Below are 20,129 nucleotides of genomic sequence, written 5' to 3'. Positions count from 1 at the left end.
GTCATGTGTTTCACATGTCGTAGGCCAGGGTACATGGTTAAAGAGTGTACTCAGAAAGCATGGTAGTCTGTGAAAAATAAGAAGCTGGGGAACAAAAGGAAAGCATACAATTACAGTCACTTTATGCTGAAACTAAAGATGAGTTTGTAGAATTGAACTGCCCACAGAATACAGTAAATTCATTAAAATTGCTTCTAAATAATGGAGCACAAATTAACTTGTTCAGTATGAAGTATCTGCAAAGCCACATTGGGTATAGACCTGAAAAAAGTATAAGGATTAAAGGTATCACAAGTTATGTATGGGATGGTGGTTTTAGATCTTGGAATAGACTGGGAATTAAGACTGAAATATAAGTTTTATCAGGTAGGAGGGGAATTGGATTTTCCCTATTCTAGCTTAATTGGTAGAGGTTCCTTTACAAAGCATGGTGTAAAAATTGATTATGCCAAGGGAACACTGTGGATAGAGAGGGCAGGGCCATTTAACTGTTTATGGAGATAGAAGTGCAGAACGCAAGTACACAAGGGCAGGGGCTTAGGAAGAAACAAACAGATTTTGAAATTGCACAGTGTGGATGCAGTGGAGTTCAAAATTCTCTGAGCTGTTCAGAGGGGCCAGTAAACAATGATATGCTGAACAAATGGAAAAGTGAACGAGGGGCCAGTAGACAGATGTGTTATTGATGGGAAATGGATGCTACAGTGTCTAACGTATGCCAGGTGGCTAAAATAAAGTTGGGACCTCATGAAGGTAGGATTTTCAGGGTAAAGGTTGCAGATACCAGGTATTTTCAAGAAAAGAGAGTTGCAGGAAGGCTTGTACCTACCAGAGGCAATGGTGAGAGTATTAAAAAGCTCTTGTGTAATTAGCATGTTAAACACATGAGAAGTGGTGGTTTTTATGGAGGTGCCTCACACACTGTGATGGAAGCAGTTCTACCACGTAGCCCAAGTCCACAGCAGACTGTGCACAAGGTAGACAAAGTATTGAGTGAAGAAAAAATTGAGAAACAGTTTATTAAAAGAAAACTTGTGGTTAAATCATTTAAATGTTGAAGAAAAACAGCCATAATAGAGGTGTCTTCTGCGTATAACGATATCTACCATCTGCCAGGGGATAATTTGACATACACAGATACAATCCAGCATAAAATGAAACTGATTCTCAAAGTAGAGGGATGAATAATTTTCTCTCGTCCTTACAGAATACCAGAAGTGCACAAAGAAGCATTACAAAAGGAGATGAAACAGCTGTTGGAAGACAATATAAAAGTATCTTCAACAAGTGCCTATAATTTCCCATTACTCACGATTCCCAAAAAGATGGATCCATCTGGTAAAAGGAAAATACAGGATGATAGCTCATTACAAAAAACTAAAGAACATTACTGTCAACAAAGTCTTACCACTTCCATATACAAATGAAATTTTGTATAGACTGGGTAAGGTAAAATATTTTTCAATGCTTTATTTGGCTACAGGATGCTATCAGCTGTTACTAGATCTAAAAGACTGAAAGCTGACAGCTTTTAGTACACCATATGCCCCTTATACATACAAAAGAATGCCAATGGGACTCTGTTCTGCGCCCTCCACATTCGAAAAATTGATGAATTTGGGTCTAATGGATTACAGGGTGAAAAGATGTTTGTTTATTTAGACAACATAGAAATTTTTGGCCCATTGCTGGAAGAACATAATGCCTGATTGTGTGAAGCTTTTGAGAGGCTAAGGCAACATAATCTGAAGTTGCAGGTGGATAAATATGAATTTGTTAGGAAAGAGATTAAATACCAGTGACATGTCTTAACTGAAGATGGGTTAAAACCAGACCCAAACAAACTAAAAGCAGTGGTGGAATATCCCAAACCCAGTACAACATAAGTTTTAAAAAGTTTTCTCAGGTTAATTGGGTACTAGAGATTCTTCCTAAGTGACTTTTGTAGAGTGGCAAAACCACAACGTTAGTTGTTGAACAAGTTGTTAATTATGAATGGGGCACCAAGCAAGAAGACGTGTTCCAAGTGCTAAAACAGAAGCTACTCAATCCCTCCATATTACAGTACCCAATTTTTTCCAAAAAAAGTTTATTAACATCACTGACATGAGCCAGGACACTATTGGCCCAGCCCTTAGCCAAGAAGAAGTAGGTAAAAATCTTCCAGTTGCAAATGCATCCAGAACTTTGAATAATGCTGAGAAAAATTATAGCACAATTGGAAGAGTGTTATTGGCTGTAATCTGGGCAGTCAAACGTTTCAGACCATATGTTTTTGGTTGTAAGTTAACCATTTGTATAGATCATAAACCATTGCAGTGGGTCAGAAATACTAGTGATCTGTCCTCGTGGTTAATGATATTCAGATTGTAATTAGAGGAGTATGATTATGAAATTTTATACAAAAAAGGCAAGAACAACTGAGTAGCAGATGTATTGTCAAAGATAAGGGAAGTACAGACAGCTGATGCTGAAACAGAGGCAAATGAAAGTAAGGAAGTGCCAATAGTTGAAAACGAACAGCAGGAGATAACTGCTGAACAAGAAGCAGAAATTTTGTCGGAGTTCTGTGATGCAGCTATAGGTGGTAATCAAGGGATCATAAGAACTTACAATTAAATTAAGAAATAGAGAGTGTGGTCTGGTATGAAGAAGGATATTGGGGACTACATCAGACAATGTGGTAGTTGAACCCTCCCCAGTCCCCCTCCTCCACCCCCCCCCCCCCCAAAAAAAAATGACTATTGGTTATAACACCAACACCAGAAGGAGTGTTTGATAGGAGTGACATTGATACCATTGATTCACTAATGTTATTTATAATTACAATGATTATGTGCTCAAATTAAAAGAGAAAATGAGACAGATGCACCAATGTGCTAGAGATTAACAGTACAAGCAGAAGACAAAGAGTACTATGATAGAGACCAGAATCCATAAGATTTTAAAACAGATGACCAAGTCTTATTGTATGATTAAAGCATTAGAAGGGACAGCACCCGTAAGCTAGACATGCAGTGATGTGGCCCATACACTGCAGTTAGGACAAAGGGCCCGAATGTGGTCATTCATTTAAAGAGAAACAAATTTTTAACAGAGCATGCGGAGAGAGAGAAAAATATTTTATTTTTGTTGTGTACTTGTAATAAAAAGTGAAAAGTTAAGTAGCCGACGATTTAAATTTATGTTCTATGCAATGTATGTCTTCATGAAAAATGAACCAATGTTTTACAATGATGCTTCTATGTGTATGTATATATGTGTATAAAAGAGCAGTGAAAATTGAAACAGTGTACTATGTTGATGTTTACATGTGTGGAAAAGTAAAGTGAAATACAAACTTTGCAAAGTGTAAAATGTCTATAATGTCATTTCTACAGCTAAGATGTTTTAATTACAACAGAAGCCAGATTACCAATTTGTTGCCAAGTAACAGTCAACAAATTTTTTCCATAGGGGAGATGTCATATATTGATGACATAATGATTTTTAGATTGTTACGCTTAAGGCTGTGGGAGGCATTAAGGGCAATCCAAGATAAGAAATCAGAGACAGTGCAAAGAGCAGGAAAAGGCAGTAGCGTTTGGGTTACCAGAGCTAAATAGTAACACTAGAGCCCTGCAAATTGCAGATGCTCTGGGCAGGTGTCCCAGGAAAGAAGTTTCACTTTACAGAATTAACTATATATACCACCTAGATGACGTTGTAAAGACACTGTTGTAAAGATGCCACAAGAGAAGATGGCAACAAAAAGGCACATCTTAGCAGAGGAAGCAAGCTTGATACCTGCTCCTGAGAACTGCAAGTCACTGGATTTACACAGGTCAGAACACATCTACAGCAGTCCCCTCTCACATAAGGACTGAGAGTGGGGCCAAGTGACAAAACACACTGTTGTTGCTGGCCATAATAGGAGTGGCAGTGACATTTAGCTTTCAGCTGGATGCTGATGCTACCAAACGTGGAGTTTGTTAATGTGAAGTCCAGGAGCATCCCTGTCTATCCAGTAGGAGCAGAGGACTAGTTGGCCAGAGACGCCCTGGAGGTGCAAAGCGACTAGTCAGATTGGCTGAAGCTTGTTAAGTGCCAGTGGACTGATTGGTCGATTATAGTAAAGGAGAAATAGTGCACTACCATAACTCTTTAAAAACCCATGTTTTTTAATTCAGAGGGATTTCTCAGTCAGATCGTTGGGGAACTGACTCCGTGTTGCTCGTGGCCAGCATCAGTAAGCTCCAGCATGTCATTTTTCTCACTTGGAGTGCTGCTCTCAAGTTTGTACTTAACATGCTGCTAGTGTTCGCTACTTCTGTTAGGACTCTTTGCTTTTTCTAATATTTAGAATTAGCCTTCAGTGTAGTAGTTAGTATGATCACTAATAGTGTTAATTGGTCCCCTAAATTCCACGAGTCTCCTGCTGCAAGCTTCCTGTTGAGTCCCAAAATCCACACCTCTCACAGGTGCCCTGTGACACTGTTTCGCACTGATCCAAGTTACTGAGGTGCCTCTATGGGGAATCTGTCTTTCCGCATTTGCTCCTCACAACTCGGAAAGTGCAGGCTGACCACAAACCCACTGTTTTCCCTCTAAACTAAGTTAGTATACGACACTCAGCACACTGCCTGGGCAGTAAATGTTTATCACGATATTGTCAGGAGTGCCCCACGGAAATGTGATAGGACCACTCTTGTGCTCTATATACATATTCAACCTGTCATATAGGGTGCAGCAATCTGTGATCATTTTCTGATGATGCTGTAGTGCATGGGAAAGTTTCATTGTACTGTGAGTGTAGGGCCAAACAGGATAAGTTTGGCAGAGTTTCTATTTGGTGTGATGAATGGCAGCTTGCTCTAAATGTTGAAATATGTAAGGTAAACATGATGAGTAGTAGAAAAACAATCCTGTAATGTTTAAACATAGCATTAGTGGTGTGCTGGAAGTTTTTCCGAGCAAAATGAAGAGTACAGACTCTATCATCTACTTTTATTTCTTACTGGGTATTAACAGTACAGCTGTTGGAAGCCAAAACTGCAGTAGAGACTATCTTTGACTTTTCCTTAAAATGCTGCTCAAGATCAGTGGCCCTGAGTGCTCACATATCTTTTAAAGCCAGGTGAAAGGAGAAACAAGTGCTCATTCATGACAGAAAATGTTAGTCACTGTTCTCCAATTAACAAACTATCTGCTATCTGGTATTGGCTTCTTAACTTTCCTTGAATCTCTTTGTTATCTGTTGCAGTCTTACAATTTTATTTCCTCTGCTCATTTTTATATTTCTGTACACTTTAATTATGATGTAATATCTCTTGCTCTTTCATTACCTGACATAAAATGAACATGTCCCGTTCTCTCACTATTTGTCACTATAAAATGTAAAGCTATTATGATGTGTCCTGATTCAATTCCAAACTTATGGATATATATTTCAAACAATGGAAAATCCAGGATGGACAAATTACAGTATTATGAAAAGGATAGAGGGCTACTCACCATATAGAAGAGATGCCGAGTTGCAGACAGGGACAACAAAAAGACTGCAAACATGTGAGTTTTTGGCCAAAAGTACTTCTTCAAGTAGACAACAACACACATGGTGTGTGTGTGTGTGTGTGTGTGTGTGTGTGTGTGTGTGTGTGTGTGAGAGAGAGAGAGAGAGAGAGAGAGAGAGAGAGAGAGAGAGAACTATGCTTTCATGAATTTCTCTTGTTGTCTACTTTAGAAGAAGTCCTTTTGACTGGAAGCTCACACCTTTAGCAGTCTTTTAGTTGTGCCTGTCTGTGACTTGACGTATCATCTGTATGGCGAGTAGCAAACTATCCTTTTCATAATATTGACATAAATGTTTCAGTGATTTGTGAGTAGATGTTTCTCTTGTGTCCGAAGTAATGACAATAAAATATTAACAAGTTTTTCTAGTCATGCTGTTCTTTTAAATATTTCTCAGTTTCACTACCAATATTAAATCGACAAATGCAGAAAATAAAATAAACAGAGAATGCACAGAACTTCCAGCACAGCACCATAACTTGTAGACTGGTGATACCTCACAACTGACCATCAGTGTGTCCCAGTGGTTAATTTCACTGTATACTAATCTGGATATCCTAGCTTCCATACTCAATAACTTGAGAATTTTGAAGTGTGACATGGCCTCAGAAAGGGTCTACTCAGACACCTGAGCTCGACTGGGGAAATGTTTCAATAAAGAAACAGAACTACTGGCATGCAAGCCGCTAAAGTGGTATCAACCTGATAGGACCCCACCAGACCAAGCTGAAGACATTTATTTATATACCACAACCCACAAAATAAGAGTTACCTCAGTCACCCCTGAAATATCATGTTTATTCACTTCTCCAAACTGGTGATTCTTATAGTGCAATTTTTGCCTTGTATTCTCATACTCATGCAAACAAGACACATAATGTTCTTCCATACAGCCAGAATCACATGTTGAAGACACCTGGCTGTTTGTTGGACTTCCTGGACTTCCCATTATGTCCTGAATGGAGAAAAAAAGACAGTCTATTTTTATTTCACCCATGACAAACCTGTATTGAATACATTCTGGAACATAAAATATTAACATGAATTATAAGAATCGGAGCTAGACTAATGGTGAAATTAATTTAAGGCTTTAAGTTTCAAAACTATATAACAAATAACTTTTTTCATCTGATACTACTAACCATATTAAGATTTGTGATGAACTCCAATGGAAGGCTACAGCATTAGAATTAAAGCAGTTTTATTTTCCCTGGCACCTTCTGTTTTAGTTTGCACAGTGTATCAAGACAACTGAGAAAGTAACAAATATATTTAGTTTCTTTTGTCACACAAAAGAAATCACCCTACAGAAAATATTCTACTTCTTTTAAAAACTTGTAAAGTAACGAAGTGGAATCAAGCTATGGAGAGTCCAGGTTGGAATAACAAAAACTTTTAAAAGAACTGAGTGCTACTCACCATAAAGATGACACATTGAATTGCAGACGGGCACCAGAAAAACTGTTGCACACTGAGCTTTCACCCAGGGACTTTTTCAGAAAAGAAAAGAAAACACACCAAACACTTCTTCAGATAAGAAAACGTATGCGCACACACACACACACACACACACACACACACACACACACACACACACACACACACACACCTCATGGGAAGGGGGGGGGGGGGGGAGATACAACATCAGGAGGCTATGGGGGAAGCACAGGAGGGAACTGGACCATGGAAAAGGAGAGGAGCAGAGAGGAGAGAAGACTGGTGGGTGCACTGGCAGAGAGCGGCACACAATGAAGGAGATGGGATGTGAATTGGGAGGAGGTGCAGCACATAGGGGGGTGGCAACTGTTGGATGGAGGATGTGGGGACAATAGGTTACCTTAGATTGAGGAAGAGATAATTTTAGGAGTGGACACTGTGCTGCAAGGATAACGTCGATCTACATGGTTCAGAAAAGTTGGTCCAAGTTGTGAAGCAGCCACTGAAATCAAGCATGTTATGTTCAGCTGCATGTCGTGCCACAGGGTGGTCCACTTTACACTCGGCCACAGTTTAGCAGTGGCCATTCATCCTAGTGGACAGCTGGTTGGTAGTCATACCAATATATGAGTAAAAGGTTGTGCAATGATTGCAGCAGAGCTAGTATATGACATGACTGCTTTCACAGGTTGTCCGGCCTGCGATGGTTTAGGATTAGCCTATGACAGGAGTGGAATACAAAGTGCTGTGTGGGTAAACTGGACAGGTCTTGCACCTGAGTGGTCAACAGGAATACAGTGCCTGTGACAAAGGGCTGGGGCTGGGAGCAGCATAAGGATGGACTAGGATGTTGTGAGCTTAGGTGGATGACAGAATACCACTTTAGAAGAGGGTGGCATGTATCTTGGATTGGGTGTCCCCAATTTTAGGGCATGACAGATAATCAAAGCCCTGACGAAGGAAGTAATTCAGTTTTCCCAGTCTGGGATGGTAATGAGTAACACATGGAGCACTTCTTTGTAGCTGGCTCTTGAGTGTGGTGGGAGGATGGAAGTCTGTGGATGTATGGCGTGAGAAGTGAATTAGTCACAAACAACAAAATCACTGTCCTGACATTTCTATCATTTTGGGACACGTCAATTATTATGTACATTTTATTCCTAATTTTGCAAAAGTCATTTATCCATTGATCATTGTGGCGTAAGTAGTTGATGCCCTGTTGACAACGAGGCATCAGATATGGAGCACAAGCTCAGGTTATGTTAAAGAAAGATGGAGAAGGAAATTGGTTCTGTCGTTTCAAAGGAACCATCACAGTATTTGTTTGAAGTGCTTTAGGGAAACCATGGAAAACCTAAGCCTGGATGGCTGGCCAATGATTTGAATCATCATCCTCCTGAACATACGTCCAAAGTGTTAACCGCTGCGCACTTCACTCGTTGTGAAATAAGGGTGCTTTTTTCTTTTCTTTAACTTGTCATTGCGCGCTCTATGAATTCAAGGTACCTATAAAACTAAAACCTCCTTTGCCTGACTGCACTCTGTTCAGCACTGTGAACTGACCATTTCATCAAAGGCCACTTGCTAAATTCAGCACACACTCCATACTCCATGGCCAGTGTTGGACTTCGGCCACTGACTGCAACAACACAAACTCTGTACCTGATTGAATAAATAAATAAAGGTACTTCTGCTTCTATGATTTATCAGCGGACATCCACCTAGCATCATTACACAAAACTACCTAATTACACCACCCATCCTGGCTCCCACTACATAGCTACAGAAAGCTATACATTACATTGTTTAATAAGATAGCAACCTATTTTGATAGAACACATTTTTTCGGTTGCATTTTATTTTTCTCATAACACAACACTAAACTAGTCGCTAGCATTATCACCAGTATTGCCTCAAGCAAAAACCTACCTTGAGTACCATGGTAAACTTGATTTATTAGGAACAAATTTTATCCATTTGAACATTGAAACAGTGTACAACATGGCTGGCTCACCTGATGTAATATTGACCTTAGCACCTCAGATTCTTGTTGCTGATAGCTGCTTTGCTTGGTGTCCTGGTTTACATCACAATGCTTTGGCAGCTCTTCCTCCACAGGCGTTCCTATCACACCCTAGACACAGTGATGAGTAATTTGAATAGTTGATAGCTGGCCTCAAAGTGAAGGCAACTTAACACAGAGAGATCACACATTGATATATGATATATGACATTCTGTGTAATATAACATGAGAGATGAGATTGAAAGTCATTTTAAAAGAATAAATGGGTATGTACATTATAAAGAATTGGTTTTCACATTAACTTATGATATCTGTAATGCTACTAATTTGTTGTAGTAATGAATATTATTCATACAATCTTTAAGACACTTGGTACTCTGGCTGATGGGGGATGGATAAATCAGTAAAAATTAAATATAATCAATTGACTATGACAGCTTTCCCTTGCTGCCCAACTTAGACTGACTTCATTAAAAGGTAATGCCTCATTTACTTGCATATATGAATAAAGACATGATATGTAGAGTTAATGACACATGAAATTAAACTGTACACAGTGAGGACAATTGAGAACAGCACAGGAAATGCCTGCGTACACTGCATTGTGTGCTCGACTAAGATTAATACAATGCAAAATAAGTCAATTATGTCCAAAGTTGTAAATCATCTTGCAAATTTTATCAATTCTCTTACCCCCAACAGCCAATGTGCTGAGAGTCTTCCTGGAGAGCATATTTTGAATAAAATATGTTACACATGAAATAAGCTTGTATGTCATGAAAGAAGCTTGCCTGTATTTAAATTTGTTTATACCAGTTTTTGAATGGAACTGAGTTAATAAGGACGTCTTTTACCAGTGACAAACATAATAGTAAATGGTCACATGAAAGAGAGGAATGCTAGTAATGAAATTTAAATTTTATAAAAATATTTTCATCATTATTCCCTTGATATCCAGAGCAATTTATTTAGCTGGATTTAGTCAATGCCGTTGTAACTGTAGTTTGTACGGTTTTATAAATATGGCTTCAAGGTATCAGAATTACACATTAAATCTTAATTTCTGGAAATATTTGTACCTTAGAAAAGACGAAGAAATATCTGCCCCTATGAGGATGTGTGTGCGAGTGTGTACCTGTCCTTTTTTCCCCCTAAGGTAAGTCTTTCCGCTCCCAGGATTGGAATGACTCCTTACCCTCTCCCTTAAAACCCACATGCTTTCGTCTTTCCCTCTTTCCTGACGAAGCAACGGTTGGCTGCGAAAGCTTGAATTTTGTGTGTATATTTGTGTTTGTTTGTTTGTGTGTCTATCGACCTGCCAGCACTTTCGTTTGGTAAGTCACATCATCTTTGTTTTTAGATATATTTTTCCCATGTGGAATGTTTCCATATATATATATATTACTGTTGCTTTCGTTGCATGTATAACCATTGAAGCAGTCCTCAAAAACGGCCCTTTTAAGGGCCACAATACTACACATTGATCTTGCCAAAAGCCGAGAAGCGATTCTTCTTAGTGTTGTAGCTCTCTGGGGCACCCTGGGATGCTCTCTGTGCAAGTCCCTGGGCTGCTCAATAGATGGCACCACAGTAGCGCGTGACCTTGAGCGTGCGAGAGAGAGCGCTGTGGAGTGTGTGAGAGAGAGGAGCCGCGAGCCCTAGTATTACTAGGCTCGCGGCGGGCTATAATCAAGTTTTTGCAGAGTCATTTCCGGCGCTTTATGAATGGGCGCCCAGCAGTCCACATCCGCTGCGTGCGCCAGGACTGATGCTATATAAGGAGCACACTGTCCTGTCTAGCGCATTCACTCTTGTGTGAGTGAATAGCCACTGAGGCACTGCTTCTTACAATGGTTTGTAGACGTTGTTATCATCGTCGCCGATATATATATATATATATATATATATAACAGCATGCCACCCTTCACCTCAAAAAATTATCCAATCTCCTGGTTTCCCACCTCCGGAAAGGCAACTCACTCACCCTTCACAACCTTTCCAGCAAACCTCAACCTCCTCTCATTGCACACAAACCCAGTCTCTCCCATCTACTCAGTCTCCCACTTCCAGCTCCACCCCTCCAAAACCTCAAAATTTCAAGCAACACAATCTGGCACCACAACACCCTAATTCAGTAGTTAACCTTTCCTCCAAACCTCTCTCCCAATCCGAAACCTCTGTCCTATCCAAAGGCCTCACCTTCAGCCCCACTCCCAGATCCAACCAAACAGCCCTCGTCAAAGATTTACTGTCCTACACTCGTACTCTCTGCTGGAAGTATCACTTTGCCACGAAGAAAAATGATCCTAATTCTGCCCCTAATGATCCAACTCCCCAAGATACTATCCAAATTGAACCCTGCCTGGAACAATTCCGTCCTCCGTCACAGCGGGACCCACCTCCTCTTCCTCAAAATCACCCTCTCCAAACCTTCCAGGAATTTCTGACTTCCAGCATTGCCTCTCAATCCTCCTTAAAAAAACCTTAATCCTACTCCCAATAACACCACTGCTGAAGCCCAGGCTATCCGTGATCTGAAGGCTGACCGGTCCATCATCATTCTTCCGGCGGACAAGGGTTCCACGACCGTGGTACTTGATCGTCGGGAGTACGTGGCTGAGGGACTGCGTCAGCTTTCAGACAACACCACATACAAAGTTTGCCAAGGTAATCCCATTTCTGATGTCCAGGCGGAGCTTCAAGGAATCCTCAGAACCTTAGGCCCCCTACAAAACCTTTCACCTGACTCCATCAACCTCCTGAGCCCACCGACATCCCGTACCCCTACCTTCTACCTTCTTCCTAAAATTCACAAACCCAATCATCCCGGCCGCCCCATTGTAGCTGGTTACCAACCCTCCACAGAACGTATCTCTGCCTACGTAGATCAACACCTTCAACCCATTACATGCAGTCTCCCATCCTTCATCAAAGACACAAACCACTTTCTCGAACGCCTGGAATCCTTACCCAATCCGTTACCCCCAGAAACCATCCTTGTAACCATTGATGCCACTTCCTTATACACAAATATCCCGCACATCCAGGGCCTCGCTGCGATGGAGCACTTCCTTTCACGCCAGATCACCTGCCACCCTACCTAAAACCTCTTTCCTCATTACCTTAGCCAGCTTCATCCTGACCCACAACTTCTTCACTTTTGAAGGCCAGACATACCAACAATTAAAGTGAACAGCCATGGGTACCAGGATGGCCCCTTCGTACGCCAACCTATTCATGGGTCGCTTAGAGGAAGCCTTCTTGGTTACCCAGGCCTGCCAACCCAAAGTTTGGTACAGATTTATTGATGACATCTTCATGATCTGGACTCACAGTGAAGAAGAACTCCAGAATTTCCTCTCCAACCTCAACTCCTTTGGTTCCATCAGATTCACCTGGTCCTACTTCAAATCCCATGCCACTTTCCTCCTGTCCAATGGCCAGCTTCACACGTCCGTCCACAACAAACCCACCAACAAGCAACAGTACCTCCATTACGACAGCTGCCACCCATTCCACATCAAACGGTCCCTTCCCTACAGCCTAGGTCTTCGTGGCAAACGAATCTGCTCCAGTCCGGAATCCCTGAAGCATTACACCAACAACCTGACAACAGCTTTCGCATCCCGCAACTACCCTCCCAACCTGGTACAGAAGCAAATAACCAGAGCCACTTCCTCATCCTCTCAAACCCAGAATCCCCCACAGAAGAACCACAAAAGTGCCCCACTTGTGACAGGATACTTTCCGGGACTGGATCAGATTCTGAATGTGGCTCTCCAGCAGGGATACGACTTCCTCAAATCCTGCTCCGAAATGAGATCCATCCTTCATGAAATCCTCTCCACTCCACCAAGAGTGTCTTTCCGCCGTCCACCTAATCTTCGTAACCTCTTAGTTCATCCCTATGAAATTCCCAAACCACCTTCCCTACCCTCTGGCTCCTACCCTTGTAACCGCCCCCGGTGTAAAACCTGTCCCAGGCACCCTCCCACCACCACCTACTCCAGTCCTGTAACCCGGAAGGTGTACACGATCAAAGGCAGAGCCACGTGTGAAAGCACCCACGTGATCTACCAACTGACCTGCCTACACTGTGACGCATTCTATGTGGGAATGACGAGCAACAAACTGTCCCTTCGCATGAATGGACACAGGCAGACAGTGTTTGTTGGTAATGAGGATCACCCTGTGGCTAAACACACCTTGGTGCACGGCCAGCACATCTTGGCACAGTGTTACACCGTCCAGGTTATCTGGATACTTCCCACTAACACCAACCTATCCGAACTCCGGAGATGGGAACTTTCTCTTCAATATATCCTCTCTTCCCGTTATCGACCAGGCCTCAATCTCCGCTAATTTCAAGTTGCCGCCACTCATACCTCACCTGTCATTCAACAACATCTTTGCCTCTGCACTTCTGCCTCGACTGACATCTCTGCCCAAACTCTTTGTCTTTAAATATGTCTGCTTGTGTCTGTATATGTGTGGATGGATATGTGTGTGTGTGCAAGTGTATACCCGTCCTTTTTTCCCCCTAAGGTAAGTCTTTCCGCTCCCGGGATTGGAATGACTCCTTACCCTCTCCCTTAAAACCCACATCCTTTCGTCTTTCCCTCTCCTTCCTTCTTTCCTGACGAAGCAACGGTTGGTTGCGAAAGCTTGAATTTTGTTTGTATGTCTATCGACCTGCCAGCACTTTCGTTTGGTAAGTCACATGATTATATATATATTACACACACACACACACACACACACACACACACACTCCTGGAAATTGAAATAAGAACACCGTGAATTCATTGTCCCAGGAAGGGGAAACTTTATTGACACATTCCTGGGGTCAGCTACATCACATGATCACACTGACAGAACCACAGGCACATAGACACAGGCAACAGAGCATGCACAATGTCGGCACTAGTACAGTGTATATCCACCTTTCGCAGCAATGCAGGCTGCTATTCTCCCATGGAGACGATCGTAGAGATGCTGGATGTAGTCCTGTGGAACGGCTTGCCATGCCATTTCCACTTGGCGCCTCAGTTGGACCAGCGTTCGTGCTGGACGTGCAGACCGCGTGAGACGACGCTTCATCCAGTCCCAAACATGCTCAATGGGGGACAGATCCGGAGATCTTGCTGGCCAGGGTAGTTGACTTACACCTTCTAGAGCACGTTGGGTGGCACGGGATACATGCGGACGTGCATTGTCCTGTTGGAACAGCAAGTTCCCTTGCCGGTCTAGGAATGGTAGAACGATGGGTTCGATGACAGTTTGGATGTACCGTGCACTATTCAGTGTCCCCTCGACGATCACCAGTGGTGTACGGCCAGTGTAGGAGATCGCTCCCCACACCATGATGCCGGGTGTTGGCCCTGTGTGCCTCGCTCGTATGCAGTCCTGATTGTGGCGCTCACCTGCACGGCGCCAAACACGCATACGACCATCATTGGCACCAAGGCAGAAGCGACTCTCATCGCTGAAGACGACACGTCTCCATTCGTCCCTCCATTCACGCCTGTCGCGACACCACTGGAGGCGGGCTGCACGATGTTGGGGCGTGAGCGGAAGACGGCCTAATGGTGTGCGGGACCGTAGCCCAGCTTCATGGAGACGGTTGCGAATGGTCCTCGCCGATACCCCAGGAGCAACAGTGTCCCTAATTTGCTGGGAAGTGGCGGTGTGGTCCCCTACGGCACTGCGTAGGATCCTACGGTCTTGGCGTGCATCCGTGCGTCGCTGCGGTCCGGTCCCAGGACGACGGGCACGTGCACCTTCCGCCGACCACTGGCGACAACATCGATGTACTGTGGAGACCTCACGCCCCACGTGTTGAGCAATTCGGCGGTACGTCCACCCGGCCTCCCGCAGGCCCACTATACGCCCTCGCTCAAAGTCCGTCAACCGCACATACGGTTCACGTCCACGCTGTCGCGGCATGCCTCCAGCGTTAAAGACTGCGATGGAGCTCCGTATGCCACGGCAAACTGGCTGACACTGACGGCAGCGGTGCACAAATGCTGCGCAGCTAGCGCCATTCGACGGCCAACACCGCGGTTCCTGGTGTGTCCGCTGTGCCGTGCGTGTGATCATTGCTTGTACAGCCCTCTCGCAGTGTCCGGAGCAAGTATGGTGGGTCTGACACACCAGTGTCAATGTGTTCTTTTTTCCATTTCCAGGAGTGTATATATATATGTGTGTGTGTTAGATAGCAACTTTGCTGGATTCTCCGTAAAGGGCATTCTTGGTTTATACAGCCTTTCTTGTGTGATACCTCACTGAAGTGTGATGTGTGTGTCTCCCTGTAATATTCACAAGTCATTCAAATGTATCTGTCACAAATCATACAGCTCTTATTTAAATTTTGCCATTTCTTCACCCAATCTGTACTGGTATGCACCAGAGAAACAAACAAGTACCACTTACGGATGTTTTGCACTCACATATTACATGTTCTTTTAATAAAGTGTATCTGGCATATGTGACACACAGAAACATGCAAAAGCACAGAAATTTTACCAGGTTTTCAAGCTACCACTCCTCTTTTAATTTAAGTACACCTTCGCACACAGACATCCAAATGCACCCACCCACATCATAGTGTGCCATGGCGGCTGTGGATCGTTGCCTTTGGATGTCCATGTCAGTGTGTAGGAGACTGAATACTTAAACAAGAAAAAAAAGCAGTAACTTGAAAGCCAAAAACATCTCAGCACTGTTAGATGTTTCTATGCACCATGCATCAATCACTACAAATCAGTGATTGCCCTTCCTCTTTGTTGTTTGTATGCTGAAGTTTTCTATTGTATTATAAACTGTTTCCCTGCTACAGAACATACAATTTCCTACAGTCATCTCTGTTGGAATTTAACACAGACCGTTTTCATTCCAACACTACATCTATGCTTATCTTTTATGTTTTCCATTAAGTCCTCTTGATCTTCCAAAGCAACTGAATAGTACCCAACAGCAGCACATACCCGAGTTGTGCACACAATTTCCTATACAGCTGCACTGCACTTTTCCAGAATTATGCCAACAATTTATTTATTTATTTTTATTTTCCTTCAGTTCTAGTGATTTTGTGCATTCATTCCATTTCACAAGGCTCCAGAAGTTTAATATTATTACTGAAATATGGCGCTACTGACCTTTTTTTTTTCCTTCTTTATCACCATTACGTTTACTTTATCCGCATTTAAGAAGATGAAGGAGAGACACCACTTAACCTGTTCTGGACTTAGTTCCACTCATCTAGCAATGTTACTTTTCCCTACACAGCAGAATCATCTACAATCATGCCAGGAGTGATGATAAGGCTGTTGGTCATACACCACCACTCTTACAATGTAACATACTGTGCTCTACAAGCCAAAGAAATTTGCAAACACTCAATAACCGCATATTTGTTATTCATATATTCGTTAGTGGCCAATTCATATCCAACACCTCGGCAGATGGAATGTATCTGTTTGACAGTACCAGCAGTTTGTGTGGTGCTGGGTGTGAGAACAGCTTAGATTGTTCTCAAGGGTCCTTTAACAGACGTTACAAATACCTGTCTACAATTTTGTACATCGATTCACTTACTCTTAAACTGGAGTCATTTGTTGTCTTTTGCAACCACATTGCACTTTTCAGTCATCAGAAGATTCTCAAAAAATATCAGCTGCAAAGGGGATACTTCAGTAGTATATTCAGTCTAAAATCAAACATGAATTCCATTAACACATGGCACTTCGTTCGCCATACAGAATTTCAATTGTTCTTTAATTTTGGATACAATTACTTCAAAAGCACACATTTGCATGTCAGTTTAACATCCAAAATGTGGCATGATCATAGGAATGAAGCCCTCAACGTACCAGTATTTTTAAATGAAAAGAGTTTATTTCTTCAGATTTATGGTCGTTGTCACACTCCTAACAAACTGGATGGAAGGATTCTACAGTATCAAAAAGCAACAAAAGACACAAAACTGCAGTTATTCTAATAAGAATATCAGTTCATTGTTACATTTGGCAATGCAGACTGAGCAGGAGAGACTTACTAGCATAAATCTACATCTATGTAGATTTTTATTTAAGATACATTAGGTATCAATTCCATACAACACCTGAAACATAGCAACAGCAGTGCTTTTCACAATGCGTGAGACTACATGGCTTTAACTTCATTATGTCCAGAGACATTATGGTTGTGAGCATTAACAAAAAAATCTTCATTTCTGAAAAAAAAAAAAAAAAAAAAAATCTTCATTTCTCTAAGAAGAGCTTATCAACCTTCTGTGTGACAAGAAGAATGTAATCGAACATTAATACAAAACAAAAGAATAAGTAAGAAAAGTGGATATGATGCATGCATTAACACCAGCCATAATTTTATTGAGAAATGATTGCACTGATGTAAGTATACGAGACAGCGATGAAAAGATCAGACATATCAACAAAGGCAGTGGCAGAGCCCCAGCATATGAGGTCTGTTCAGAAAATTTCAGAACACTCACAATTTTGCATCAATGGTGTGTGGGAATGAAATGCGATTGGCATCCCAGTACACATCTGTGTTTAATGTGTAACTGTTGGAAATTCCCGGGGAGAGGAGGGTGTGGGAAATGCGGGGGAGGGGGAGGGGGAGGGGGAGGGGGAGGGGGAGGGGGAGGGGGAGGGGGAGGGGGAGGGGGAGGGGGAGGGGGAGGGGGAGGGGGAGGGGGAGGGGGAGGGGGAGGGGGAGGGGAGAGTGGGATGGGGTTGGGGTAAGGAAGAGGAAATGAAGTAACAGAGGCAAAAGTTGAAGATAGTGACACTGGATGGAGTGGCTCATACTTTTGGCGAGTCTCAGCATAAGACGGGCAATCCAAGGACTTGTATTCTTAGATCTTCTTTTTTTCTCTTGTAAGCCGGGCAATCCAGCAAGCGAGGGGAGTGGCGGTCAGCACAACTGACACACACACACAAGAGGCATAACATAGCGGCTTCCCTCAAGGAGTGGGTGGCCACAGTAAGACATATGCCCCAAACGCAAGCGCAGAAAGCACCGCATAGGTGGAGGGACATACGGCTTCACGTCACATCTGTAGCACATAACCTTGACCTTCTCCGAGAGGGTATCTCCCTCGAACGCCAGAATGAAGGCACCAGTATAGGTGCAGTTGTCTTTGCGACCCTTCTCCACACGTCAAACAAAATGAATGCCATGCCACTCCAGATTAGTCCAGAGTTCCTCATCTGTTTGCAGCATGTGATCCCTATGAAAAATCACTCCCTGGACCATATTCAGAGATTGGTGAGGTGTAATAGAAACTGGGACATTGCCAAGATGATCAGAGGCACTAAGAGCTGTGGATTGGGTGGCAGGAGAAGCTTTGATCAAGAGGGAGCCCGACTACATCTTGCTAAGAGACTCCACTTTACTAAACTTGTTCTCAATATTCTCCACAAAAAACAATGGCTTTGTGGTGGTGAATGTGTCCCCATTCATCCTAGTACAGACGAGGTGACAGGAAAAGTGCTTCAGCCTAAGACGACGAGCCTGCCCCTCCTCCCATGGTGTAGGAAGGGAAGGGAAGGTTGCTGGGTCATACAAAGCAGCATTCAACGATCCTTCACCATTCAGAGACGACAGTTTGAGAACAGCCAGATTTTTGCAGTGTGATAAAATTCATGCACCATGCATCCACCCTGATACCACCCACTCCAACCAAGGCCTCCCCCCATGGGCACCACCCAGCCACAGCAAGAGCCATCTGGCATGTCGGCCATTACTGGGAGTTCACTTGCTCCAAGAAGATAAGCAACCACTCCTTCGCATACATGGGGAGGGAGCAGCTCAGGTATCACTAGTGTGATCCCTGTGTTGTCAGGGGGCTCAGCCATATGGGTACATAACAGCCCCACCACACAGACTGGCTACATGTGCTGGTGACCAAGCAGGCTGGAAGGGGCTACAGTGGGGAGGGGAGAGGAGAAGGAAGGGGGCAGAGGAATCCACACCATAGATGCTAGGGAGGGAGTTCTTCCACAAATGGCCCACACTAAAAAACAGGAAATTTTGAAGTGGAGGTCAAACCTCAAGTGGGGACCTAAATGCCAAAAATGGCTGAAAGAACAGGTAAAAGAAACAAAATTGCAACCAATACAGGAAACCAGGTGGATAGCCAGGTCAACACAAATCAGAATTCTGAGAGAGCGAAAGGAGGGGTCAACAGGGAAGGAGTGAGGACAGGGAGGGAGGGCAGGGTGACAGTAATGCAGCCAGGGAAGCAAGCTTTGACTGCAATAGCTCGGGGCCCCATGTGTGCCATGCACAAACTCACTAAAGAACTGTGAGGCCCCTGGGGGGGGGGGGGGGGGGGGGGGGGGGGGGGGGCGAAATGAGAAACGAATGTGTCTTCCCTTCCACATGTTCAAAATGTTATTGAACCATCTTATTTAGTTTCTCTCTGCAAGCACAATTCTTAATTCAGAAAATAAGAATAATTATATCATAAATACATGTAGCTTTCAAAATTAACTTAGCAATACTTCTTGTCTTCAAACTTTTGATTATTATTTTCATGCTTAGATGGTGACTGCTATGATTCCCATCTGGCACTTCAACTGCAAAGCTCATTGATACTGAAAAATTTCAGTTTGGAAGGAGTTAACATTAACATAGCCACAAGATCAGCAAGCGTATGAAACGTATTTTCTTGAGTATTTTCAGTTTCATTTTTCACATACCCAACCAAAGGGGTTCAGTCATTTAGTACCAGAATATTCATGGGACAAGTAAGAAATTTTGGTTCTTCCGCAAATGACTAATGATTTTGTATTACTCTCCTTGATACAACGACAGTCTCTTACTTCCAATCCTGGCTGCAATTTTTGCTGCTATTTGTCAAAATTTTTATATTCTGCAATTTCTTTAAAATATTTCTGGAGTTAATAATTATTTTAGCAACAAAACAGTTTCCCTTCTAAATAAATTTCTACAATCTCAATTTTGCAAAGCTCTTAGTCTTCCCCATCTTACAATATTCTTCACTTCCCATCACTATAGAAGACTCTCTAGTAAATGTTCTGTGTTTGCATTATTATAGCGTTTCTTACAATGTTGTGTTATTTAATTTCA

The 20,129-nt window shown here is 42.8% G+C and overlaps 1 protein-coding gene across 5 annotated transcripts in view; it reads right to left on the bottom strand.

Moving 5' to 3' along the window:
- LOC126457855 (uncharacterized) overlaps window positions 1–20,129 on the bottom strand; it is a 311,923-nt gene that overhangs the window by 148,148 nt on the left and 143,646 nt on the right. For 4 of the 5 annotated variants that reach the window (XM_050094498.1, XM_050094500.1, XM_050094502.1 and 1 more), the window contains 2 exons: window positions 9,002–9,121; window positions 6,323–6,505 (listed from right to left, as the gene is read on the bottom strand). In XM_050094498.1, coding sequence (XP_049950455.1) covers window positions 6,323–6,505; window positions 9,002–9,121 — 303 coding nt within the window. The remainder of the gene's footprint in view (window positions 1–6,322; window positions 6,506–9,001; window positions 9,122–20,129) is intronic. The other variant, XM_050094501.1, reaches the window with a different exon arrangement.

This window comes from Schistocerca serialis, chromosome 2 (assembly GCF_023864345.2).
Source record: "Schistocerca serialis cubense isolate TAMUIC-IGC-003099 chromosome 2, iqSchSeri2.2, whole genome shotgun sequence".
Classification (NCBI taxonomy): domain Eukaryota; kingdom Metazoa; phylum Arthropoda; class Insecta; order Orthoptera; family Acrididae; genus Schistocerca; species Schistocerca serialis.
This window is presented reverse-complemented; position numbering and strand designations above follow the sequence as displayed.